The sequence below is a fragment of the Amblyomma mixtum genome, chromosome 5, assembly GCF_055824585.1.
Source record: "Amblyomma mixtum isolate Tamu chromosome 5, ASM5582458v1, whole genome shotgun sequence".
In the NCBI taxonomy this organism is placed as follows: Eukaryota; Metazoa; Arthropoda; class Arachnida; order Ixodida; family Ixodidae; genus Amblyomma; species Amblyomma mixtum.
The window spans coordinates 45610514-45636535 of record NC_143016.1 but is presented as its reverse complement, the minus strand read 5'-3'; the positions used below and the strand labels follow the sequence as shown (position 1 = coordinate 45636535).

The window sequence follows — 26022 nt, the reverse complement described above, 5'->3', positions numbered from 1 at the left end:
ATTTCATTGTAAGCATGCAGTCAGCGGACTTTTGAACAAGGGACATCAGAAGTGAGCATGAAGTCACAAAGCATAAGCCATTTGGTTTCATCCGGCTCAAATACAAGCATGGGTAAATTTTGGATGCCTTGTGTGTTTTTCTCAGTGTAGCTTGAAGCTGCAGTATCGTCGAAGCAAGTCGCCTTTGCTAGAATTGACATTGAGACCTTCGGTGTATTTGAGCTTTGTCTAGGAGGATTATTTTGAAAGCTACTGGGTTTATTGTTCCTGCATACCTATTGGGATGCAAATGGATTAGTAACTGCTGCAATGCATTTTGCATATTACATTACCTTGATGCGTTTGTCATAATGGCTCAAGTGTATTACTAAATGGGCAGGTCAAATGTTTAGGGGAATCCCCCAAGGTGGAGTAGATTTGTAATAAGGGAGTAATTACTCATTGGCATCCACCCGAGCGCAGCCATACGGCTACAAAGGAAAGCTATACAGCTTTCTCAGAAACTTCGTAGTTAAAGAAAAATTCGTCCTGGTCCGGGGTTCGAACGCAGGACCACCGCTACACCGGAGCAGTCGCTCTACCAATTGAGCTAACCAGGACGGCAAGCTTATGGTAGGGCGAGATCGAATTGATCAATAACTCGAAGTGGGAACAGTGTTGGTCAAATGTTTAGGGGAATCCCCCAAGGTGGAGTAGATTTGTAATAAGGGAGTAATTACTCATTGGCATCCACCCGAGCGCAGCCATACGGCTACAAAGGAAAGCTATACAGCTTTCTCAGAAACTTCGTAGTTAAAGAAAAATTCGTCCTGGTCCGGGGTTCGAACCCAGGACCACCGCTACACCGGAGCAGTCTCTCTACCAATTGAGCTAACCAGGACGGCAAGCTTATGGTAGGGCGAGATCGAATTGATCAATAACTCGAAGTGGGAACAGTGTTGGTCAAATGTTTAGGGGAATCCCCCAAGGTGGAGTAGATTTGTAATAAGGGAGTAATTACTCATTGGCATCCACCCGAGCGCAGCCATACGGCTACAAAGGAAAGCTATACAGCTTTCTCAGAAACTTCGTAGTTTCTGAGAAAGCTGCTCCGGTGTAGAGAAGACTGCTCCGGTGTAGCGGTGGTCCTGGGTTCGAACCCCGGACCAGGACGAATTTTTCTTTAACTACGAAGTTTCTGAGAAAGCTGTATAGCTTTCCTTTGTAGCCGTATGGCTGCGCTCGGGTGAATGCCAATGAGTAATTACTCCCTTACTACTAAATGGGCACAATGCACTTATGGGTTACTATGCCATTCAAGGCCCGAGGTGAAGGTTCATACTATAGCGCTTTTCAATAACATGTGCAGTAATGTCAGTTTTTGGCATGTGCAGCAGTGCTCGTTACTTTTGCTAATTTATTGCCTGCTTTTTATTAGTTGTGTGCAGTGAACTGCTCTTATTTTTTTGTCGTATTATTTTGTACATATTTTTTACACATCTGCTGTTGTTGATGGTCCAGAAACAAGCTGCTGTCTTAGTTCTGGCTGATGTGCCGCTTGACTGACAAAAGCAGGGTGTTATGGTTTCACAGAGCTGCTAAGTCCTGTTGGTGATACTCGATGTTTCTGTAACTGGAATGTGTGTTAGTACTTAGAAGTCTCATTGCAAGTCGGAGTACTTTTCCCAATTGTATGGGCTTTGTAAAAGTTATGCTCACCTGAGCACAGCCCTCATTTGATTGAACTGAATGCAGCATTGCTCATTTAGCTAGTTTATGCCTGCTGTACAACATGCTGCCCATTCAATGAATCCTTGAGCTTTTGCACGGGTCCGCTTACCTTAAAGCAAAGCTGGATGCATCTTGCATGTCATTTTTCTGTCATTTGAGGTAAACAAAAACGAACCTGTCAGAACAACACAGAACAGATACCACTATTTTATTTTTTTTTACTTTGCATGAGTCTGTGGTAAGTCATTTCTGGCTGCCTCCCAATTGGGCTGCATTTTGTGCGGTCTGGCAGCTGCTCCTCCTCGCCCCTTGGCCTTCCCTCTGCGGTGGGCCCTTCCACTTCGCTTTTGTTTGTTTGTGTCTGGCCACACTGTGCTCACTTGACACCCAGCCGTGCTTCCAAAATAGCAGCACTCCCCTGCTCCTTTGGGCCCCTCCTCCCCCTCCGCGGCAGCCCTCGCTCTAGCCTCCCAGCCAACCCTGGTTGCCCCGCTTTTCGAAACTGCTTTCACGGCTAGAACCCAGTTTCAAAGCCAGCCACCCACTTTGCCTCGTCGCTGTTGCTTCGGTCGGTGGGTCTCCATGCGGAGATGCTGCGTCGTGCGCTGAATGTGCGTGCTGAGGGCTCGTCCAGGGTCTTCAAAGTGACCTAGTGGGGTTGTCTCAGTGCTTTGCTCGTGTGCTGAAGGCCTTGTTGCTGAAGAGACCTCTGTGGAGGATTGTTTGCGGTGTTTCTTTGACAGGTAGGTCCGCACTTCTCGCGTTTCTTCATTCGTTCAATGGTAACCCTAATGGTGCATATGCATCAATGAAATATGTGGTTTTGAGACAGAGAGGCTGGTAAAGGTGGGAGAAGCTTGTTATGCGGGTGTGAGGGCATAATATGCTCTAGCTGTGCGATTTTTCTGTGCTCTGGATTAGTTTAATCTGTGTTGCAGCTGAAATATCTGTGCAGACCATTGCTGAGCTTTTGTGCTGCCCTTGTTTCAAGAATCCAGGGCATTTTAATCATCACTGAATTTTTAAGGGGGCTTCCAAATTTAAATACTTAAGACCCTATTTCTTTAATGAAAAGGGAAACTTGTTCAGGTACTGTCACAATGACTGAAAAACTTTCTCGTTACAGCTACCCAGAGTACTTGATTTAAGGATCACTGTGCTGATGCCAAGAAAAACAATTTGTGGTTTCTTGCATACGCATGCAGTCCACGTTGCCCAAGCAGGTAGTTGGGAGCAAGGGTGATTTCATGCTGGCAGATATAAGGAAGGAAGAGCTTAAGGTAGCGTAGAGTTTTTAGGTGTTTATTATCCTGAAGCACAGCAGCTGCGTGCAATTATATCTTGATGTCATGCTTCAAAGCACTGCACATTGCTAGCATAGGCAGTCCCTATACCTTATCATAGCTTCTCATTATTGCATCAGCAAATAGGCCAGAAGTAAGGGTTAAGCAGTAATAAAGATGAAATACTACTTCATTAATGAGTACAGCAAGTAAGGCTGGCCAAGTTGCATGCAATGACACGTGGTCACATTGTGACTCTTCACGTAGGTGGTTTTCATTTAGGTGGCTCATACATTGCTAGAATAAAGAATACTACAGAGAGCTCTGTGTTTCCATCATAATTTCATCATGTGTTGTGATCACTTGTCAGTCTCTTTAAATTCGGTACCCTTTTCTTGGTGTCATGAAAAGGCAGTTTTCAGGTTCTGTAATCTTATGCACATTGTGCTTTAAAACATCGCTGATAGATTTATTTACTTGTTCATATCATTGTTGCAGACTGTGTTATGATCAGTCACACTAATCTTCCATATAAGCTGCATCCTCAAGTGTCCAGTTAAGCATATGGCATGGGGTGTCAGATGTGGCGTTTTGGCCTGAGATTTTGCTGCCAACAGCACGGTTTTGATCTAAACAATGTCTTTTACCTAACCCTTAATTAATGAAGACCTGTTTGTTTTTTCTTTTCGTATACAATTTGTTGGTGCTATCTTGTCACAATTCACGTGCACACTCAGTGATGCTGCCTTTGGAGCATCATAGTGTTTTTTTGCAGGTTAGTTAGTTACATTTTCCAGGTTAGTTATGTTGTTCAGCAGCTGTTGTCTGGAATGAGAGAGCTGAACTTTAAGATGAAATCACTGCTTAGCTCTTGAGTAGATAAGTTTTGGGGGGGAACACTAGTTGTACCCTGATGAATGTGCTCTAAATTGACTGAAGTAGAAGTTTCCACGAAAACTTAAACTGTGATAAAGAAAAATAATGCTAAGAGCATTCCACAGTGTATGCTGCCATTCACTTCAAATGGACGATTACTGGTCCTTCTCAGTGTATGGGACAAGAGTTTGTGGCAAAAAAATTTGAACATTCAGTTTTCTCTTTCATGAATGGGTCTTTTGCTATCGCACAATTGTAAGAATACCTAAACAGACCCTGATAGTCATTTCTACTGAGAAGTATATCAGATGGAGTTCCTCAGTGTCCCTTTAAGACTTATATAATTGGTTGCTTATCGTGAGCACCCTGTTGATTGAATGTGGAGGAAATGTATATATGTGCCTACAGGCCTTCCGTTTAATTTTCGTCTGGAAGAAACTGGGCAGCCTGCATGTGGACAAATGCAATATTTCTGCAAGAATTCTTAATAATGCTGCATTTCTTGTTTCACAGGATATTGTTTTCGTCTAAAAAGTGTGTGGCATGGAATTCATAACATATTCTGTAATGGCTGATGCATGCATGCTTGTGTGCTTGCAGGTCAGCTGCAATCGCGCCGGTCTGGTCCCTCGGGAGACAACTCTAGACCAGTGTCCGATGAGAACCCCCAACCCAGTCGCATCGCGGAAGACCAAGCCGAGAACATTGTGCCTGGGGTAAGCTTTAAACCCTTAATTCGCATTGGGGCAACAAAAGTCTAAAAGGTACCAGAACTAAGGTGCTAAATGTTCGTTGGTAATTACGTTTAAATCTATTTTGGTGAATGCAGCATATGCCTGAAATAGATATATGAATGTATATATGAGAAATGAGTATGAGGGGACGTTCCTTGTAAAACTAACATGGAAAGATTGAGCTTGTGCCCTTGCAAAGGCAGTTTCCAGTAACTCTGAATACCGTATTTTCCGGTGTACAAGACGCACCCATGTATAAGACGCACCCCCATTTACCCAGTTAGGCTAGTGAGGCTTAATTAAACATGCTTAAGAACTTCACACGTACGGTGCATTTTGCGATGGTCACATAAGCAACGCTAAGTGATCGAAAAATGCAACACTCACGCCATACCAGCCCATGTTTTAGCACAAAAGAAAAAAAGCGAAAGAACTCTATGTCCATAACAATTTATTTTTACATAAAACCTTCAAAGTCTTCATCTTCGGATGCGCTATCGAAAAGGCAACGCGTCTGAAGCATTCTCTTCGCACTACGTACTTGCAAAGGGTGACTAAAAAAAAGTCTTCTCTTGGCTTGTCTTGACAATGGCGAGAAGCGCGACTGTCGCCATCTTTTGTCATTTCACATTATCTTTGCTTGGGGCCTTTGAAACGGCCGCGTGTTTAAGATCCCGGGGTTGGTCAACCCCGCCGTTTCATGATAAAGTTCACCTAAAAAAGTTGCGCACGGTGGTCCCCGTATTGAAGTATCAACCATGTTACAACCGCGTTATTGTTAGCAATATTTTTTCGGTGCAAAAAGCTTGAACATGAACCTGAGTAATTTCTGAACTCGCAAAAAAAAACTGAAAATTCGCATATAAGACGCACCCTTTTATAGGACGCACCAGCCAGATTTTTGAAAAAAAACCGCGTCTTATACACCGGAAAATACGGTACTTCAATATGGAAAATCTTTTTTGTTGTTCTTCAGGTTTTTATTTTTTGCATGTGCTTCTGAAAACATCTTTTTTTTAAGCTCGGGAGGAGCATGGAAATTTTAGTATCGTGCATATATTCTCAGCCTATATGATCTAGCAGCAAGTAGCATTTTGGTAGGCCAGTTCAAGCTTTTTAGCTGTGGTTCTTGGTCGGCCGAAAACTGAATTAATTTGAATAAGGTTTTTAATCATTTCAGTAGTAGAAAATGGTTTTACATGTGCATAGTAACTTAGTTGTTATTGCACCAAACTGTTTTCTGGGCCTTGTCATACTGAACTACCATTGCTCACATGACTGATGTGCACTCGGTGTCAGTAGCAACAGCATTTGCTCTCAGCCTTCAATGACAGGCCTGTGAATCTTTCATCCTCTGTAATTTCACCTAAGAGATGGCAGTGCTTCTGTGTCAGCTCGTTAATTCTTACAGTTGTTGGAGTGTTATCACCTGAAGCTGTTAAGTTGCTGATCGATACAAGTATTTCATGTTGAGCCTCGTAATTTGCGACACTGATTGCAGGTAAGCCCGCAACTCGGTGCCAAGCCATTAGACGCCTTCGACACATTTGGAGAAGACGACGACGCCACCGCTTGCAGCAGTGCTGTTTTGGGAGAGGAACAGCCTCAAGCTGGTGCATTCAACAAACACTGCTCAGCACTGCCAGACCTACCATGCGACGATAAGGAAGAACCGGCACCGCCGAAGGTGTTCAGCGTGACCTTTCACACCACTTCCACGTCGTATTTGCGACCTTCAAGCCGACAAGCTCCCACTTCTGGGAGCACTGCTGCTCAAGTTTGGCCTAGTGAGTCAAGAGTCTCCAGCACTAGGCACTTGTCTAAAAGTCCTCCTAGGTTTACGAAGGCAGAAAGTCCAGCCAGGACTACAAAACCTGAAGCTCTGAGACCGTGGACTAAGTCATACTCTCCTGTCAAGCAGCAACCATTGACAGCAAAAAGGGCAAGTAGTACAGGGTCAGACTGTAGCGTCACTTCTAAGGGCAAGAGCTCAGCCTCTGAAAGCACTTCTGCTGCTACTGGAAGTCAAGAAATTTTGAAACTAGGAACAGAACATCACATACCAGAATCGGATAGGCCCTTCGTGTGTACAGAAAGTTTGGGAACACTGCAATCCAATTCAGGAGCATCTGTCACCTGTACCTCCCCAGCACAGAGCGCAATTTCATTGGTGCCAGCTAAGAAGGAATTGGTCTTTCCTGAGCCAGTGCAGCCAAGTGTCCAACTTGAAGCTTCAAAGAGAAGTGCAAGTTTGCAAGGTGAAGTGGCATTCGAGAAAAAGGAAGCTTCCTGTGAGGAAGAGTCTGCCCCTGAAACAAGATCCGAAGAGCTGAAGCTCCAGAGGAAAAGTGAACGGAGTGCATCGTTTTCGGACTCTGTGCATGGCATCCTCAAAGCCAACACGAGGGAGGACGACAGCAGCAGGCCGCGTCATTCCATCCTGAAGAATCGCTCAAGCAGCTCGGAAGAACGGGACCACTCTCCCGAGCTTCACTCAATCCTCAAGAGCAAGGAGGACATTGCCAAGCCAGAGGACACTGCCAAACCCAAGCCAATTCTCAAGAAGCACGAGGAGACCTCTGTTCTTGCCGAGCCAAAGCCCATCCTCAAACGCAAGTCGGTGGATGAAGACGCCGAGGAGCGCCTGAAGCCCATACTCAAGAACCAGCAGCAGAGGCGCTGGAGTCACGAGCACTCTCCAGACAAAGCAGACGCGGTGGTGGTGCGGAGGAGATCGCACTCCACAGAGCTAGAGTCCAAGCCTGTGCTCAGTTTTGTAGAGACCCCGTCGAGCCCTAGTGCACGAACGGGTGTAGAGCAGAAACCCGAACTCGGTAGACTTCACGAGTGTGTTGTGGTAGATTCTGCGGTGACATCGCAGAGTGCGAGACCAGTGCCAGAGTCTAAGGTTGTGAGCTGCCCCCCTTTGGACAGTGCGTTAGGACACCCTGGCACAGATCTTCAGACTGACATCTCTCCGCCCAGGACTGCTGTTGGAGAGGTCGTTTTAGCAAGCAGCACATCCTCTGCTCTGAAATCCCCGTAAGTTGAATGCTTCATTGTGCTGTCTCATTCTGACAAGTGGGAGGTTGGATGAACTTGGTTAGTATGTGCTTAGTGTGTCGTGTGTTAAGCCTTGAGCTGAAATTGAGTGTGACAAGCTTGTTTGCGGTCGAGAGCAATTTATAAATTGATTTTTTTTATCTAACTGCCATTTCAAATATTTCTGTATTCCTTTTTCATTCAGGTTTTGGTGTCATTTGTTGCTGTTTAAATGTCTGAAAGTGTCACAAGATGGTATCCTGTTTGATAAAGTGCCTTAAGCAACAGATCCCCGTACCTCTTATGTACCAAAGGATATGTAAGCAGAAGTTTAATATGTTTATTATGAGCTATTTGGTAATGAGAAGCTTTGCAAATTGTCTGCTGTTTTCTTCCAATTCAAAACAATTTGATAGATTTCAAATTTACAGGGCATAAATGGGAACATAAGCATTTCATCATGTTTGTCTCTCTTTGATGAGTGTCTGCTGACCAGCTTTGAAATCCTTCGTTATTTTTCTTCAGGCTTGTTGTAGTAGTCACATTTGGCACTCTTGTCGTATGCACTGCTTAATCTTGTGTTGCTGTGTTATGAAGCTTAATATTAGGAAAGTCCTTGGTGGTTCATCCTAATCAGAATGCATGGAGTAGCTTATATATTTTCACCTACAGGAGGAGATTTTTGCTCCCTATGTGTAATCAGGGTAGTGGGAAACTTTGAGAGTGGAATTGAAAGGGAAAACCTAATTCAGGAAACTCGGTGTGCTTACCGGCACCTCTTTTTTTTTTTTTTTGTGGGTCTGATTGGTAGTTAAATGTCATAGGTTTTCTGGATTCATTTCTATATATTGTGATAGGTGTGAGGCTTTGCAGAGTTGTCACAGCAACTGCAGCTGAAGTTTGTTCCGTTGCTGTTTGCGCAGGGTTGCTTTGCAGAATTCATTAGTCGAAGCATATGTGCACCATGAGACTACAGTTCCTAAAATGTTGCAGCATTACATAGTGTCAAAAACCATGGTAGAAACAGCCCTAAGAAAGCATCTGACATGAATTTGGTGTTGGCAGTGGCTACTCGTGTTGCATAAAATCAAAAAATGGGAGGAGTAGCTATTTAGTTTGTTGGAAAGCTTTTATGAAATTTCTACGTTGTCACTGCAGGGCCCTTGTTGGCTTTTCTGACAGCTCACCACAGCAGAAAAGATATACCCGAAGAAATGCATCATGCTACAAGACTCAACCTGTGACAGCCAGTGAGATCAAAGCTTCAGATAGGTATGTCAAATTCCTCATTGTACAGCTTACTTCAACTGTACAGCACTTCATTTTTATACGTGCTGTCATGTGCCTGTTAGTCATGTTAGCCATGCTTAAAGGTGCACTGAAGAGGAATCTGAACTCGTCTTTTTGCCTCGGGAACTCGATCTACACGTTCTGAGCATTCTTAGAAAAATCAGCCACACAGGGCAATAAATCGAAGTTTCTAATTAAATCGAATTAATGTCCGGCTCCCGCCTTTTTTTTTAATTCTCCCTCGTACGGTGGGCGGAGTCGACCAACGCGTGGAGTGCCTTGCAGCCAGCTCCGTGGAGGCTTTGCTTTTGCTTTATTTTGTTTTTAGGTTTCCGTGAATAGTTTCAATAGCAGATAATATAGCCGCAAAATAAGCCCGCAGAAATAAAAATACGCGCGGACTATATGCTTCTGCGGACTACTACATATTACTCCGCCGATGGCAGACCGGCAAGCTGCTGTGGGACTGGCTGAAAGGCACTTCACGCGTTGGTCCCGTACGAGGGAGAGTTAAAAAAAAAAAGCAGGAGCCGGACGTTAATTCGATTTAATTAGGAAAATCAGCCACACAGGGCAATAAATCTGTTTCTAAGAATGCTGGGAATGTGTAGATCGAGTTCCCGCGGCAAAAAGACGAGTTCAGATTCCTCTTCAGTGCGCCTTTAAGGGCTCTCTAACAATTTCTGGTTGTTGACAATAGTTGGATAAAAAAAAGCGGCTTTTGCCCGTCAAAGCACCCCCTTCCAGCCAGTGGCGTCGTTAGATTCTCATGAACCTGCTAGCCTGACAATGCAGGCAGTGGCAGATGAATAGGGGATGGTCCCTTCCCTGCACTGTCGGGGATTGTTCCCTCGCTGCTTTGTCTCGCCATTCCCTCGCTACTCACGCTAGTGGGTTCATGAGAATCTGCAAATGCCCTTGGCTGGAAGGGGGTCCTCTCACGGGGAAAAGCCGCTTTTTTCTTCACTTTTACCTGACTGTAGCTGTGAGCCACTGGGCAAGTTAGTGACACTGAGGTTAAATTGAAGTTGGCGTGTATCAAGAGACTAAGGCAGTATAATCTGAAGGAGACCAACACGACTGAAAAGAGCTTGATAAGCTAAGAGACCAAGAAATGAAGCATAGCTGTCACCAAAACTGCTCGATTTGGAAGTAAACTGCGTGCATCGGCACGTGTGGATTCCAGTGGCTGTGCTAAGTCTCCATTCACTTCAAAATAGCAGCAACCAGTCCTTCTCGGTATAGTTATCACGAATTTGAGTCAAGTGGTGGCAGAATGTTTACATTTTCTCAGCCATGAATGTTTGCTGAGAACAGGATTTTTTTGGGGTTTCCCTCAGTCTGTCTCTAAAACTCATTGTAAGGGTATCTGGTGCTTGTGCATCTACAATATGCTCAACTGTTTTGCAGTTGTGCCCTCAGCTGGGGTAGTATCTCTTCATTAGTCATTAGTTTCGTGCAGGTGGAGGGCCTCTCCCATTTATCACCGGGTACTGCTGTCCTCTGCTGACTCCTAAATTTTCTGCATGCCTCTGCAAAATTCCTAATCTTTGCTCCCCACTTCAGATCTGTATCCCTGTCATGTCCCTACATTTGCTGGGACGTGGACTTGTCATATGCCTACAGGCTCCTTAGTATGAAGTCTCCACTATAACAAGTTATACAGAGGGGCCAGTTGGTCAGACATATTTGAACGAAAAATGCCAAGTGAAACAAACCATTCTCAAGTCTCTACTTGATGCTCGACCGACCTGTGATGTGTTTCCCTTCTTGTGATATCCACTCTGTACTCTGAATGCTCATTATCTTTCCTCCACATTACATGCCTTGCCGAAGTCCATCTTCTCACAATTTCTGCTAGGATGCAATTCAAAATCTTTCTTGATGACATTGCTCTTTCAATCTCTAAAATGTGAAGTGTCCGTTTCCAACAAATTTCCAGTGGGTTATGCGTTTTTGCTTTCTGTTACATTCGTTAATAATGAAGCATTGTGAACCACCTGAACTGGAATGTCTCATTTTTAGGCCTTTAGCTGCTGATCCTGGAATTGTGATTATGTTATTTAGTTGCGATTTTTTTTTTTTTTTTTTGCTTCCAGCTTGGAATCGGTCCGGTCCTTCCGTAACCTGGTGCTGAAAGAAGCATTGTTAAGCATTTTTAACAAGGAAGTCTCGCCGAGACCGGAAGCTCAAGCATACGTCAAGAAGCCGGAATTTCCACTGCCTTACAGTCCACCTCCCAAAAGCATTCGTCAGCAGCGGGAGCGTCGGCGCACTCTACCAGTTACATCAGAAGAGGTGGAAGAGGCTATCAAGATGGATGCTGCGTAAGATTCTAATAATGTGCTTGTATCTCAGTTGTTTGTGTGTATTTGAAGTGTGTTTGCATACGACTGTTCGGCTTCCTTTTATTAGCGTTGTACTTTTCAGTACCTAGGAGAAGTTTGTGAAAAAAATGACTTAGCGTAGTGCTACCTTGATGTGAAAGTCGGGCACCTAATGCCTATCAAGCGTTTTATTTGAAACCAACTTATCACAGGAGCCAAGAAAGATCCAGAGATATGAACAGCAAATAATATCTGTGCTTGATATATTAACGTCAACAAATGAAGCTCGAACAAGAAAACTAAGGTGTCAACACAAACACTTAACATACTAGCTCCTGGGGAGCAGATAGAAGTGAAGATGACTAACACTTCTGAAGTGTCCTCACACTTTGGAAGTGTAATTGCTCTCTACTGGTATTAAGCTTCCCCTGGTTAAGAGGTTCTTATTTTGCTGTTTGCGGCTGGGTTGTCTTGTTAGCCTTTCATTTCTCGCTGATAGTACATGGTGCAAAATCTAGGTGTTCCACTGCTGTTAGGTTTTAATTTAGCTGGAAACATAAATGAGTGAGTTGCAAAAAAAATTTTACAAGAACCTGCACTGTGACATGCATATGAGCACTGGAAATGCTTCGGCTCCTATTGCACAGCAGAGTAAAGGTGTAGTATAGTATTTTGGCATGGAGTTTTAATTCATTTGAGAGTCCTTCATCTGAGCATTTAATGGAAGGCTTATGGACATTTGGGCACACGCTGATATCTCTAGCTTGCTCAGAGTTCGAATATGCAGGTTTGTATGTAGCGCGCTCTGGTTGTTCACACGTATTTATCATTAGCAACAGTTGTCCACATTTGATGCTACAAACTGACTAATGTTCTTCAAGAAGGTTAAATTACTCTGATGCATGTTAATTCTGATATGTTAAGAAACCTGTACGGATTGTTAGAGCCTTCCTAAAGAAAACCTTGTTGCTGGAAATGCTAATATCGGTCTTGTTCCTGGCACTGTTCTTGCATTGCTAGTTCTTTATACGGTTGGTTCTTCAGAATTCACTTGAAGGGCTCCGAAAATTTGTTTGAATTTGCAGTATTTTTTACGCACTTCATGTCGAACTGACCAGGGCCTCAGTGAATAAACAGGCAGTTCGAATCAAGTGTGTTCCTGTTAATAATATTCTGCTCTAATATGTTCGATTCTTTTCCAGTGGCATTTCAGTGACTTCATTTCAGTTCTGTTTTTATTTTGCGCACTTGCAGCGGCCAGAAGAGGACTTCAAGCCCCTTGAAGAGCGTCGACGCAGCCAAGGACGAAGACTCTGCTGATCCTAGCAAATTAAGTGTGGCCGCAAAGGTTTCCATGTTCAAGAAGTCGGTGGCACTCGATGCTCCCCAGAATGGTGCAGAGCGAAAACGGCCACCGCGATTTTCCATTGCTGAACGACGTCAGCGGGCCCAGACTCAGCCTGTGACCACAGAGGAGGTGCAGCTGGCGGCCAAAGAGATCAAGGATCAGGACAAGCAGCCCGAGGTGAAGGAAGACGACCTGTCCAAGATGAGCCTGGCCGACAAACTCAAGATGTTCAACCAGAAGGTGAGTGCTGCTTTCCCGCTTCGTTTCTTGCGAGGAAGCACTGTCTGCTGCATTTGATGGTTGTTCCATACCTGTAGTGAATTGTCAGTGTGAGGCATGGTCTGCAATACAAATGTATATTAATGCGATAGCATTCGAGCTGTCATCACACGAAAACCACTCCGCCAGATGGCAATAATTTCTGTGATTGGTTGAGACAGCGATGACATCACATGTATCACATCACCTCAAGGGCGAGTCACATCGCACTGCCAAAATTGAAAATCCATCACCACTGGCGGTGCTTGGAGGCTGCGACAGCATAGACTTCCCTCCGGAGACTGCAAGCCTAACAGGGGGTAGAGGGCAGAGGTCAAAGTAAATAACACTTGTTGGCCGCATGCGGGATTCGAACCTGTGGTAGCAGATCCGCTTTACTGGTCTCTGCATTAGATGACTACGCTGTCGCCGCAGCCGACCAGTCTCTCGCACTATGCTTTGGATGTCATCTTCATTAGATTCTCTCCATGCGCATTGGATCGAGAACACACTGCTATCAAATTGCACTCTTAAGGTGACTTGAGTGGCCCCATAATTTTTTATCTTAGGAGTTCTTGCTTGTGTGCGATATGTCCTCGAAGCTTACTGATGCATTTCAGACATTTCGGTTCTCCAAGCAGATCTTACTTAAAGGTTTCGCTTTACGTATAAATTCTGTATTTCATAACTTACTGGCGCAGCACACGGTGTTGGGAAGTAAATTAGAGCTGAGTCTGTGTCGGACGCCTTGGCACCACTACAGTCCAGCCCACTTATAACACAGTGCAATTTAGTGTGATTTGTTCAGTGTATGGAACAATTCAATATACTTGAACAAACTTCAGTACCAAATTCATTACACAAGAGGTTGTGAGCAATGGAGTAAAAACTCTGATGGAAAAAGGACCATGCCAATCACCATGAATACCTATTCCAAAAGTAATTTATTGGCGAGAAACATACACCTATTTGCAGTAAGCTGTGCTTTTTGCTTGAGTACTGCGTTTTGCTCCATCAACATGAGACATCGTTTCCAACGAGCTCCAGTCTGCTTTCCTGTATTTCTTGAGCTGTATCGTCGTAGCACATCAGTAGCAGAAACTGCTTCATGAAGCGTTGGATGAGGGCGATCATCCTCTGGCAGCTGCTCCTCGGTCTCCTCTGTGGCAAGACACCCACACAATGAAAACAATTTCAGAGCCCAGCTGGTTTGCTATCACACTTATGTCGTCGTCAGCCATCAAAAAATTCTACAGGGCAACCTCTGCTGCCACAGCGTCTGGAACTTCGAAGCGTTCCTCCCACAATGTGGCAATGTCAGTCATATTGCACTGCGCACATCAAACTTGCATCTTCCGCACTCTCATGATGGAAGCAATTCCAGATGTGTCTCGTTGGGTCATGCCAGGCACGACTTGCCATCTCAATTGCGGTCAGCAAATTAATCTACATCTTGTCATTAACCCCTAGTTTCACTGCGAGCCACTCATCCATGCGCTTCCAGCAGTCCAGCTTGAACGCATGGATGATGCCTTGATCAGGTGACTTTAAAACTGCTGTTGCGTTCAGTGGCAGGAAGCAAAGGTCAATTTTTATGAGCGAGATGCCGCAATGGTGTGCTGAACAGTTATCCACAAGGATGCGAATTTTGTACCCGCCTGTTGCAAGCTCCTCATCCCAGTTACACAGCCAAGCCTCAAACAACGCCCTGGTCATCCAAGCCTTGCAGTTAGAGTTGTACGTGACTGGGAGCGAAGTGCATCCTCTCAGGCACACGGGGAACTTGTACTTGCTAGTTATGAACAGCTGCAGCCTTATAGATCCGTCCATGTTTCATTTCGGCCTTGTTCATTTTCCTGCCATGGCACTTCTCATTTTGAGTGCCAAGGTCCCACTACTCAGCAGCAGCTGCCAAAACAAGACAGCTTCGTAAATGTTGCATGGTTCATATTGCTCTCTTACAGCACGCCATGCATCTTGTACCCACTTCTCGGCACCATCTGTGGGCGCTCAGATTGTGGGTGCTCAGAGCTTTATATATCCTATGGGTAGTTCGCTATAAAGTGTTTTACATGCATTATGCTAGGCCTTCAGAGTGTTTGGCGTAAAGCATAATTCATTCTATTGAAATTTGACTGTAGCAGTAGCATACCAGATTTTAAAGCAGATGTGTTATTCTTCATAGAGGGGCACCTCTTGCAAATGGCATAATTGAAACCAGTCTTTTGCTGTCAATGTGTACCCAGGTCACCTTGGACGTGCTCAAGCAGAAACCACCGGTGCGCTCGAACAGCATGCGACGTTCTTTGGATCCCAAAGTTGGCGGCGCAGAGCCTGCTGCACCCACGGGCACTGCCACTTCCCTTGGCGTGCCACTTGTTCGAACACGCTCTCATTCTTCACCCCCGGAGGACTCGACACATCCTGCTAGTGCTGCTGCTCCCAGAGGCAAGTGCGATGGTTGGCTCCTGTGTAGCGACAAAAAAAAGGGGGGGGGGGGGGGGGGAATTAAAGAGCCAACAGGTTGAAAATAGTATGCATTCCCACAAAGCTTCTTTTTCTTTTTTTGCTTGATATTGAAAACTGCAGCTCTAAAGCCGTTGCAAAATGGGTAAACTTGGCGTTGCTTTGGGTGTATGTTGCGCGATACTAAGATTATCTGTGACCAGTTGAACAGGATATTCTTGTGGCACATGTTGAACATTGGACTGTCTCACTTTACTCAGTCCATAGCCTCTACTACAGTGCTTCATGCACAAATGTAGATGGAACTCAAAAAGCTTGGTGTACAAGCATTTTTGGAATTTTTTTTTCTGAAGGTGCATTGCTGGAGTGTTTATTGGGCTTCCTATACCTAGGAAGATATTTAAAATAGAAGTCTTATTGCTTTTATTCACATCTTTAATATTGCATTAAGGTAACTGCATTGCCATGGTAAAAAAAGGTTTGTTTTTTTCACAAACTTTTCTGCAACAAAGAAGGTACAGTATAGTGTCGTTCATATGATCTAGATTGATGCGAACTTTGGGATGACATGAATTTCTAAAATTCTATGGCCAGAGTGCACTGTGTACAATGGGCAGAATTTTGGGCATTTGGGAAACTCTCCCTCACCACTACAGATGATGCGAATGCGAGAGCAGTGGCTTCACCCTGGAGTGCCCACTGAGCGCTGCTTGCACATTGCTGACACTGTAATCACAGTTGTGCTGTACGCACTGCGAGCAGGGAGCACTGGCTTGTGGCCCGCACGTTGCTAATACTGCAATTGCCAGTCGGCCAGTGTGCAGCCATTAATAAATCCCATCAGCTGTAAAAAGTTCTGTGTAAATGGTTTTCCCATGCTTCTGAGTACGCATTTTGTTTGCTTGCCTCTCAACTCGAAAATATTTGTATCGTTGACAACAAACGTTCATTTGATGCACTTCTGTTGTATGTTTTGTCTCGGCAGTACCTGAAATGGGTAATTGTAATTCAGCTAGAAGGCTGCTTGTTATGGCTACAGCACTGTATCAGCCGACAGTCACTCTCCATAGTTGTGTACTATTGTTAGCTTGTGAATTGCTGTATCCGTATGTTTCAGGCAACTGTGAAAAGTGATTGCCTGTTTGTGAAGTGCTCACAGCAAACTTAGTAGCTTAATCAGCTCTACACCAAAGTACCGTTCATGGAATTGATGTGTAACATTTCCATTTCTCCTATAATGGAAACCCCGCCGCGGTGGCTCAGTGGCTACGGCACTCGGCTGCTGGCCCGAAAGACGCGGGTTCGATCCCGGCCGCGGCGGCTGAATTTCGATGAAGGCGAAATTCTAGAGGCCCGTGTGCTGTGCGATGTCAGTGCACGTTAAAGAACCCCAGGTGGTCGAAATTTCCGGAGCCCTTCACTACGGCGTCCCTCATAGCCTCAGTTGCTTTGGGACGTTAAACCCCAATAAACCAAACCATCCTATAATGGAACATTACTCGATGTATTGTGGGTAGCGATTGCCTGATGGAAAAGACCTTTATTCTTGGTTTTAGTAATCATTATGGTGCATATTTTGGGATACATGTCACTCCTCATTGCAAGTAAAGCTCACTGAGCAGTGTCTTTGTTCTGACACTGTGAAATTGACAGCACAATTTTTCTTTTTCTCCGGTAGGCATTCTGAAGGTTCAAGCGGGACCTCAGCCTGTTGTGAAGAGTATTTTAAAGCAGGAGCACCCCGAAATTAAGGAAGATGTCAAGAGCATTCTCAAGCCAGAGCAGCCTGCAGACAGTGCACCCGCTACTCCTGTGAAGCCCATCCTGAAACCGGAGAAGAGCTCTCCCGAAGTCGAGTCCCCGAAAAGCACCAGCAGTGAGTCCTCTTCCGAAGAGGAGGAGGAGGAAGAAGATGAGGAAGAGGAGGTGGAGAAGGAGGAAGAGGAAGAGTCAAGTTCTGAGTCGAGCTCAGAGTCGTCGAGCGAAGAAGCCAGTGACACTGAGGACAAGAAAAAGATCCTTCTGGGAGGTCAGCGGCATCTGGTGATCGCACAGGGCTCTTCGCCGCAACCTGGTCGCAAGGTGATATCTAACCCGGCCGTCCAGAGGAAACTGAATGCTTCACTTCGCCGCAAGGAGGAAGAGCGGTGAGGGAATACTCCCATTTCTGATCTGACTCTAGCCTGCTTGTGGCCCTTCCTCGCATTGCAGCTCTGGTCTCGTCCTGTCTGCCAAGAAATGGGGGACAGATGAAACTCGCTTGCTTCCCTGCTAGTGCCTTCCTGCATGCATTGTGCGCGGGCATGCTTTTTGTGGTGGGCTACGAGATTGCTATGATGCTGGGTGAACTTTCAGGCAACTTTTTTGCCCACTTTTGCATCGTTCCATACTCTGCCTTTCAGACTAAGCTGGTCGCTTCCTATGTATGGACTGCTGATAGTGGCTGCTTTTGTTAGGCATGTAGGTTTTTTATTTTTTGGACGTGGATTTTTTCGGACATAAGTGCGTATATTTGTGCTTTTTTGGAATGGCTTGTTGCTGGTATGCATGACTTTTGATCAGTGCATGTAAATTCTGTTTTAGTGGTGGTAAGAGGTAAAGCTTTTAAATCTTATAAGTATTGCTGTGGTAAGTCTCACCAGCTGTGCTGCTTAAGCTGTGGTTGTACAGTTTTCTTCCTACAATAAATTTTTTTTACCTTATGGAGCCACTTGGTTGTCTGTGCTCCTCCTTTTATAGAAGGCAATAATAGGAGAATGCTAATCATAGTTCAAATTGTCTCAAAAAGGTCAGATAACTCCCCTATATAGACATTGTGGTGGTTCTGAGAATTAATAAGAACTATGGCTGTTCTGTCTGCGTATGTTTGCATTAATATTTTTGAGCATTAACTGTATATTTCAGTTTTGTGCCTGTACCAGGTCAAGAGCCTTAAGTGTTACGCTAAAAAGTACTCACTAAAGAATTTATTGCGGCAGAAATTTTTTGGGTTCAGTTTAGCTTACAGCCAAAGATGCAGATGTGTACTATACTGCTGGAATATATTTTCTTGAATGAAACCTTCAAAAAATGCCAATAATTCATGTATGCCTTTGGGGTTTTGAGACTGTACGAATACTATTCTTTAGAGCTATGCGAAAAGCAATTTTGATTGCGAAGCCAATTCGAATACTTATTTGACACTGTGGAGTAATATTACCGATGAAATTTTCTGCAAAACATAGCCAGAGAAACACTATCAAGTGTTTCGGTGTGAAGCAAATATGAATAATAAAAATCGATTGCAGATCCAATCAAATAATTTCTGTTCTCTGTATGGGTCCTTCAAAATTAAGAAACACTTTACCATAACACAACTATGAAATGAAAGATATTGCAAACAAATTAGTTTTCATTCATTAGCATGCATAGTTGAGACCGTCATAGCTGTGAGGCCTACAAGGCATTAAGTAAGGAAGCGGGAATCGTGTAGTAGCAATAGCAATCCACTTTATATTGTAGACTAATACCATGTTTACAATTCCTTAAAGAACATTTGTTGTCAGTGAAAGTCTAATATCATAGTTTGACTGAACCCTCATAACACAAAGGAGTTTGTAAAGGAGTTCACAAAGGAGTTTTGAGGTGGCCAGATACCTCCTTACTGTAGGAGTGACGTCAGTGATCTATTAACGGCGAAGCAAGGCTAGGCATTGTTGGCAAAACGCAATAAGACTGCCCGCGAATCAGACAAAGAGCAGTAACCTGAGCTGCATCACGAGCAGAGCCATCTCTTCCAAGCTCCCTCGCGACGCCCGAAGACAAAGCGGCGGTTTTGGAATGCCTTCCCAAACGCAGCGCTCACGACACGTAGTCCGCGTAGCCCTTGCATATCAGTTTCGCCCATCTGCAAGCCCCGTGATGGGCCGCAGCCACCCGGACGCTGTCGCGAACCGCGAGGGCGCGAAAACGAAACTAAGTTTCGAGCCCGACGTTTCTGTTGTCGTTGTTGCTGTCGTCGTCGTTGTTGTTGTCTGTGGCCTAAAATACGCAGTGTCTAGATTCTAACTCACAAAAATCGAGAAAGACCAAAGCGGTCTCCGCGGAAAAATCGCAGCAGCGCCGGCGAGCCGCAACTTCACCCCGTCCGCTCCTCCACAAGCCGGGCCGCTTCAGTGCACGCGCGCATCTTACCGCGGTGATCTGACACGAGAGGATCGCTGCCATTCAGGTTCACAACCAGCTGTTCACTGCATTTTGGCACAGGGGCGGATGAATGGGTCACGATGCTGCACCTTGCATTGCAGCAAGTCGCGCGGGTCCTTTACTTCGCGCGGGTCCTTTACTTCGCGCGGGTCCTTTACTTCGCGCGGGTACTTTACTTCGCGCGGGTACTTTACTTCGCGCGGGTACTTTACTTCGCGCGGGTACTTTACTTCGCGCGGGTACTTTACTTCGCGCGGGTACTTTACTTCGCGCGGGTACTTTACTTCGCGCGGGTACTTTACTTCGCGCGGGTACTTTACTGTCGCGGTGGCCCGGCGACAGCGTCTTCGTGGGAAGTTCGGGCCGCGTGCACGACGAGCTGGGTTTCGCTCGACGGGATCATTGCGCAAAAGGCGTTGCCGTGCTTAGTACGACGAGGGCGTTGCATTATCGGCTGACTAGCCTGTTCTCGGTGCTTCGGCATCTGTACTTGCCATTTATCGTTTGTGTACTTCGTTGAATAGTCAATTTTTAATTTTCTCTCAGTTCAATCATTTTTTTTTTTTCTACTTCGTTGCTTGCGAGCATATTTTCATGCCAGCACAGATTAACCTCGATTCCGCGAGCTCCTGCTCGGTAGCCGAACGCCATATTCGCTGAGCCATTGTTACGGGTCTGCGCTGCATGCGTGATAGCACGCGGTGCTTGGATTGACTCTGAGAACGGCCGTCGCCATTGCACTCTCTGCCGGATTTCAATTCCCTCTGTGACGATGTCTTCAGAGTGCTTGGGGCAGAAAGGGACGGCACAAAGAGCCTATTTTGGCGCCCGTGGAGATTGTCAAAAGCCGCTGTTGTGATTTTCTTCCTTCCGCCTCTGTGCAAGGGTTCCGGCCTCGTCCGCGTTTGCTGGTGCGATGGTTGCTTCATTCCATTTTGACCGACGCCTTCGTAGCGTTGAGAAATAACCGCCGACACGTCGTGCCGTGTCGTCAGCCAGGAATATACATCTTAGCGCCGCTTCCGTTATTCGTTTCTGAAATCTTGTTTCTCCTTGCCTGAGCAGTCGTCTCCCAAGCGACACACGCAGGTACACTTGTGTTTAGTTAGGCTTTGTTCCGAATACAAGGCCTTTCCGGGATCGATTCCGGGAGGGTAACGAAAGCTCCAATGCAGCTGAAAGGACAGCGTTTTGAGGAGAGGATGCGTGAGAAGTTGGGAAAATAAGGGTATCACACATAGGGGTTTAACGTTCAGAAGTTGCACATATGTGCTGAGAGTAGGGCTCCGGATTAATTTCGACTACCTGGGGATCTTTAAAACGTGCACTGACATCGCACAGCACACGGGCGCCTTTTGAGTTGTAGTAGATTTAAAGGAATCGGTGCAGGTTCTCTGGAAAGCTGTACGACTCGACTTTTTCAAATGCGGTTTGTCAGTGGCCGCGATGACGAGCAACCGCTCTCACCTGCGTTCGATGTTACGGCAAATGTCGCTTTATTTGCGATATTTTTTAATGCGTAATGTTAGAAGGCTATGTTGGCGCCGGAAGTGTCCTCCAAATGTGTCGCCGGAAGTTGGTCCCCTGTGACGTCATCGGTGATATGACATCGTGAGACATTACAATGAAAACAAAACAATAAAAATCAAATCTTAAATTACTGAAGACACTTTGGAAATTCTAAAGTGTGCTTGGCGAAGGCCTTGTGGTCAACCCACTGCCGCTTCACCGAACCGCTTGGCGCGTGGCGGGCTTCCCGCATGTGCGGCTTTTACTGTTTTTGGCAACTGCGGTCGCTTGTTTTATTGTAGTGTTTTAGAGCCCAGCTCTTTGGCGCCCGTTTCGCGTTGTCGCCGTCGCCGTTGCCCGTTCGGCGTTCATTGTGTTCATTGGCGTTGGCGTTGACGATCATTTTAAGGAAAGGAAGTGCGCAAACTGGCTCCCTGGGTCAGTGGACGCCTGAATCGCGCTGTTGTGTTGTTGATGCGGTCGTACGAGCCGTCGCCTAGCAACCGTCGCGGTGGACACCCGAACCGCACCGTACAGGCAGGGAGGAAGTGGGAATGAAAGAAGAAAGAGGGGCCGTAATGAAGAAAATGAAAATTGTATTTGAGGAAGAAATTACGCAGTAACTGTCTCCCATATCTCGGTGGACACCCGCCATCCGTTTGCAGAGGGAAGTGGGAGTGAAAGAAGAAACAGAAAGAGGGGCCGCAAGGAAGAAAATGAATTTGAGGAAAGGAAATTACGGAGGAGGTTGCGCCGCTGCGCGGAGGAGAGGTCACAGTTGGCACGATTCCAGCGCACGGACGGACACCGCGAGCATGAGCCATCAAAAGGCATTCGCCTTAATAAATTGCGGTCTAAGTGGGGATCGAACCCGGCCCGCAGGCGCGCGTGATGACATGACACGGTGACTCTAAATTTAGAGTGATGACGTCACAACCGAGCTGATTGACACATCGCCGCCACGAGACAACGCTATACAGAGGAGGAATGATATAGAGCGCCCATGCTGTCTTGGTCAACACATATCGCAGGATTCGCAGGCGCAGACGACGTCCCAGCAATATCATCACTGGTTAACCTCAATGTGGGGACAGTATACTCCCGAATACATTAATCAGAATTTTTAACAACCGTTCGTCGCTCAGCATTCCTTGCGGTGTCATAGCATTTCTGTTCGCACATAGCTTGCATGTTTTAGTCAATTTCGTTGCTAGCTTGCGACAAGGGTTCGGGTCGATGACACATGCACCTTCAGAGACATGCTTTAAACTGAGATGTCGAGATTTCAGAGCTACTGCTTTTTTTCCTCAAAACGCATACTTTCGCATTCCTCCACGAATCCAGACCAGTGGGAGGCCGCATTGCTCAGTTCTGACTCGGACACACAGATGCGGGTTGTGACAAAAGCCCTAGAAGTCGCCGAACGCCACGGGCTCATGGCCACTTGATGGGGCTGTAACTCCACACCGTCTGCTACATTTGTCGGCGGAAATAAAGTTTATCCTTCTCCACGTAAGCAGGCTTAAGTGCTCCGAGAATTTTTTTGCCGGGATGAGCACGCTTGGTCCATTGGTGAGGCTTGGTTCATTTCTTGTAGCCGACGTCCCAAGGGCTTCGTTTCACGGAGCTCGTATATCGGAGGCGCTGTGCAGTCGTACGTCGTTCTTGAGTTCGAAACAGCTCATTATTTTGACCGATGCGCCGTCCCCCGGCATCGTTAAACGAGCTGCTCTGTGCACCATCTGCTTTTAATTGTCCTGTATTTTTAGTCGCATCGACCGGTGCATTTCCCCTGGAACTGCGGTGCGTGCTTATCGGAAGACTTCTCCATTAGCTGGCTGCTTCGCTCCAACTGGCTCCACCTCGTGTGCCTGAATTCGGTCATTCACCTTAATTACCGGCTCCTCAGGTTTAGCAGCTCGGAACTACTACTACTGCAGCGGACGACTGCGGGAACTTGCGACTCTCTACCCCTTGCTCGTCCCGAACCGTCCTTCTTTCGAAGTGGGTTTTTTAGAGCGCAGCTCTTTGGCGTCCGTTCCTGGGTTTCGCGTCGGCGTCGGCCTCGTAACCAGCTCCGCCCCCCTTTCATCCCCCCAGCGCTATCGGCGTCAGCGGCATCAGTCAGTCGCTGCTATCTCTTCCCTCCTCCCTTTATCGTGTTGTCCGCTTGCTGCGCGCGCTTCTGCCCCCATCGTTTGCCGCTGGGTGTACACGCCGCCCCCCTCCCCCCTCTTCCTGCGAGTCTCCGGTTGTCAAAGCGCCGGCTCGAACTTAATTCCTTTCTTCGCTCCTCCTCCAATGCAACCCCTGTGCGGTGGCAATCAGAGCCAGATCGGTGGCGGCGGATCTGTATATGTGCACCGCCCGAGCCGAAATTGCGAATACGTGTGAAAAATAAAAAAAAATTCTGTGATAGCGCATACATGTGTTGCTCGATTTCTTTGCCTCAATCTATCGAAAAGGTGAAACAGCTTATTTGCTGCGCTCAAATTTCGCATTAGGTAGTAACGTAATCGTCGGTAATTTTTTTCTTTCTGTCTATTTCCTTTAGTTTGAAAAGAGTTGGGTTGCCTCATATTGCGGAGGGATGCTTCCGCATGAGTCAGGTGTCGTGATGGCAATTCGTTGAACTTTAGGCTGTGTGTGCGCGCGAGTTAAAAAAATTTCCGAATGACCAAGGCTCTTTGTAATCGCCTGCATGATTTCGAGCGAAGGGGAGCCTGCCTTTATCGTGTTGGGCTATTGCAGCTTCGAGTCGACTTTACAAAATTAGAACTTATATTAAGGCGAAAGCCTTTAATGGCTCACTGTCGTCCGTTAACAAAGCGTGTCACACGCGTGTAGCTCGCGAAATAGAAAAGATAGAAGAAAAGCAATGGTTGCTTCAGGTAGAGGAGGAAAAAATGAAACTAGAAGCAAAGTTTGATGACTGTAAATTAATTAGTTCATTATTTATAGGCAAAAATGTCGAAATAGCGCGCATGTCGATATAGCCATGAGAACGGTGTGACGTCACATCCACCGGAAGTCGTCACAGCATAGTGAAAATTGTCGCAGAATAATCGGAAAAACGTCGTATTTTTGCCAAATTAGATTAAAAAATGTGTAATTTAGCGTAATTAACTCTTAAGATCCCCGAAAGATGTACAATTTGCGCATCGATATAGCCACGGGAATGGTGTGACGTCACATCCACCGGAAGTCGTCACGGCATAGTGTCCTCGGCTTTCGCCTCTCAACACTTCAGTTGCAAAGTGTCCTCGCATTTTTTTTTTTTTTTTGCCGTGTTGTACTTCGTGATGGAATTGCTTGAGTTACTCGCTGTGTTTTCCGGTAAAATATAACTGACTATATTAGTAAAGTTTGGCGGCTACCTTACACATGGAGACGGGGATATAGAGAACGAAAGATAAAAGGTCAGCTGAGCTGTGTTAAGGAATAACTGCTTCCTTCCGCTCCGTACGTGCACGAAGAACTTACAACTTTCCAACTCGCGTGCGTATAATTGGTCACACAACCTTGCTTCCCGCCACATCGTAGCTTGGCTTTGTTTGTTACTATGGCGGCCATCTTGATCTGTGAAGACTGTTTTCTTCTGTACACACAGCCCAGTACGCATCGCTATATGTGGCCAACGTGCAGAAAGTCCAGGAGGTCTTCCATACTCGGCTACTGGAGCAACCTCACCTCCTTCAGTTGTTGCTAGTCAGCGTCGTATTTGTTCATTATTAGCGGCCCACCCTTTTCAAGATGGCGGCTGGCTCCGAAGGAACTCAAAAACGTCGTTTAAGCTGGCGACGCGCTTCTCGAGGGGAAAAAAAGGATCCGCTTTTGGTTGAGACAGTTTCGAAAGCAGTGCGACTCATCGCTTCTAGCTTTCCATCCGGGTCCAGTTCCGCCAAGCCAAGAACGTCTCCTTCTGTGCGCGTACGTAGTCGTATACGTACTGTCTCGTCTCGGTCCCTTGCCGTCCTAATCGGCGGCTCGCTGTCCGCCGCGTTGGGCAACCGGCAGAAGGGCACGACACGGGGCGTTGCGCGCGGAACCCCGACGTAGCAGCGGCGGCTGCGGCCACCTCGCATCTACTGGACGCAAACAATTCGCCCGCCTGGGCCCCGCAGCCTTGACCAGCTGCCTGCTCGCTGCTCCCCAGGCGTGTCGCGGCATCGTGGGTCACGCGCGCGCTCTTCGCGTTGTGACGTGACCTCCGTGGCGACTCGCCTCTCGCTTTGTTTTCCCTTTCGTCTTCTTAATCTGAACGCGCACTGTGCGAGAGAGCCGGACGGACGGGCCCCCGAGATTGAATACTGCATTTCTCAATGGCCGCGTGCGAGAGCGTGTCATTTCTTTGTGTGTCATTCGTACCCCTTACAAAAATTACTTGAGTCTAAAGACTGTGCATAGACTTTTTGTCTGTAAAGTCTATAGTTTCTGTAGACAGATCCTTTAGTCTATAGACAATACAAATTCTATAGAAAGTCTCTAGACAATCAAGATTTATGGCCATACACTTCTAGTAGACTTGTCTGATTGTCTGTTGGTTATAAATAGATACAAGGAAATATATATAGGAAGGCAGTACAGTCTATCAGAATACTGTAGAAAGTCTACAGACCACTTTTATTAGGGGGTAGTTTCGAAACTGCGCACTACGCAGAGCTAGCCAGATGGGTGCGTCAAACTGGCAGTAAGGTTTATAAAAGGGACGGGCCGTTGTTAGGTGTCTATGGTCGTAGTGAAGGTGAGGGACTGTATTTACGGATCTATTCAATTTCTTGTAGGATATGCTTCTTTGTTATGTGTAACATAATTTCTCGGTTACTTTGTCCCGTGTAGTATTTGTGTTCGGTCGGACCATACACGCAAACTTGTTGAAACCATAGTTTTAATCAGCGAAGTTCGTAGACTTTCATTTTTGCTCTTACCCCACAAGCAGACCAGCTCACAGCGCTCGGTGTCCGCCGGAAGTGCTTTTGCTCCTCACTCCCGCA

The 26022-nt window shown here is 46.1% G+C and overlaps 1 protein-coding gene across 5 annotated transcripts in view; it reads left to right on the top strand.

Moving 5' to 3' along the window:
* The window catches only part of LOC149341964 (uncharacterized), a 262364-nt gene that overhangs the window by 173990 nt on the left and 62352 nt on the right, over positions 1–26022 (top strand). For 4 of the 5 annotated variants that reach the window (XM_089544268.1, XM_089544265.1, XM_089544266.1 and 1 more), the window contains 7 exons: positions 4470–4585; positions 6105–7645; positions 8804–8917; positions 11035–11262; positions 12517–12850; positions 15115–15316; positions 17013–17481. In XM_089544268.1, the coding sequence (XP_089400394.1) occupies positions 4470–4585; positions 6105–7645; positions 8804–8917; positions 11035–11262; positions 12517–12850; positions 15115–15316; positions 17013–17481 (3004 nt within the window). The remainder of the gene's footprint in view (positions 1–4469; positions 4586–6104; positions 7646–8803; positions 8918–11034; positions 11263–12516; positions 12851–15114; positions 15317–17012; positions 17482–26022) is intronic. The other variant, XM_089544267.1, reaches the window with a different exon arrangement.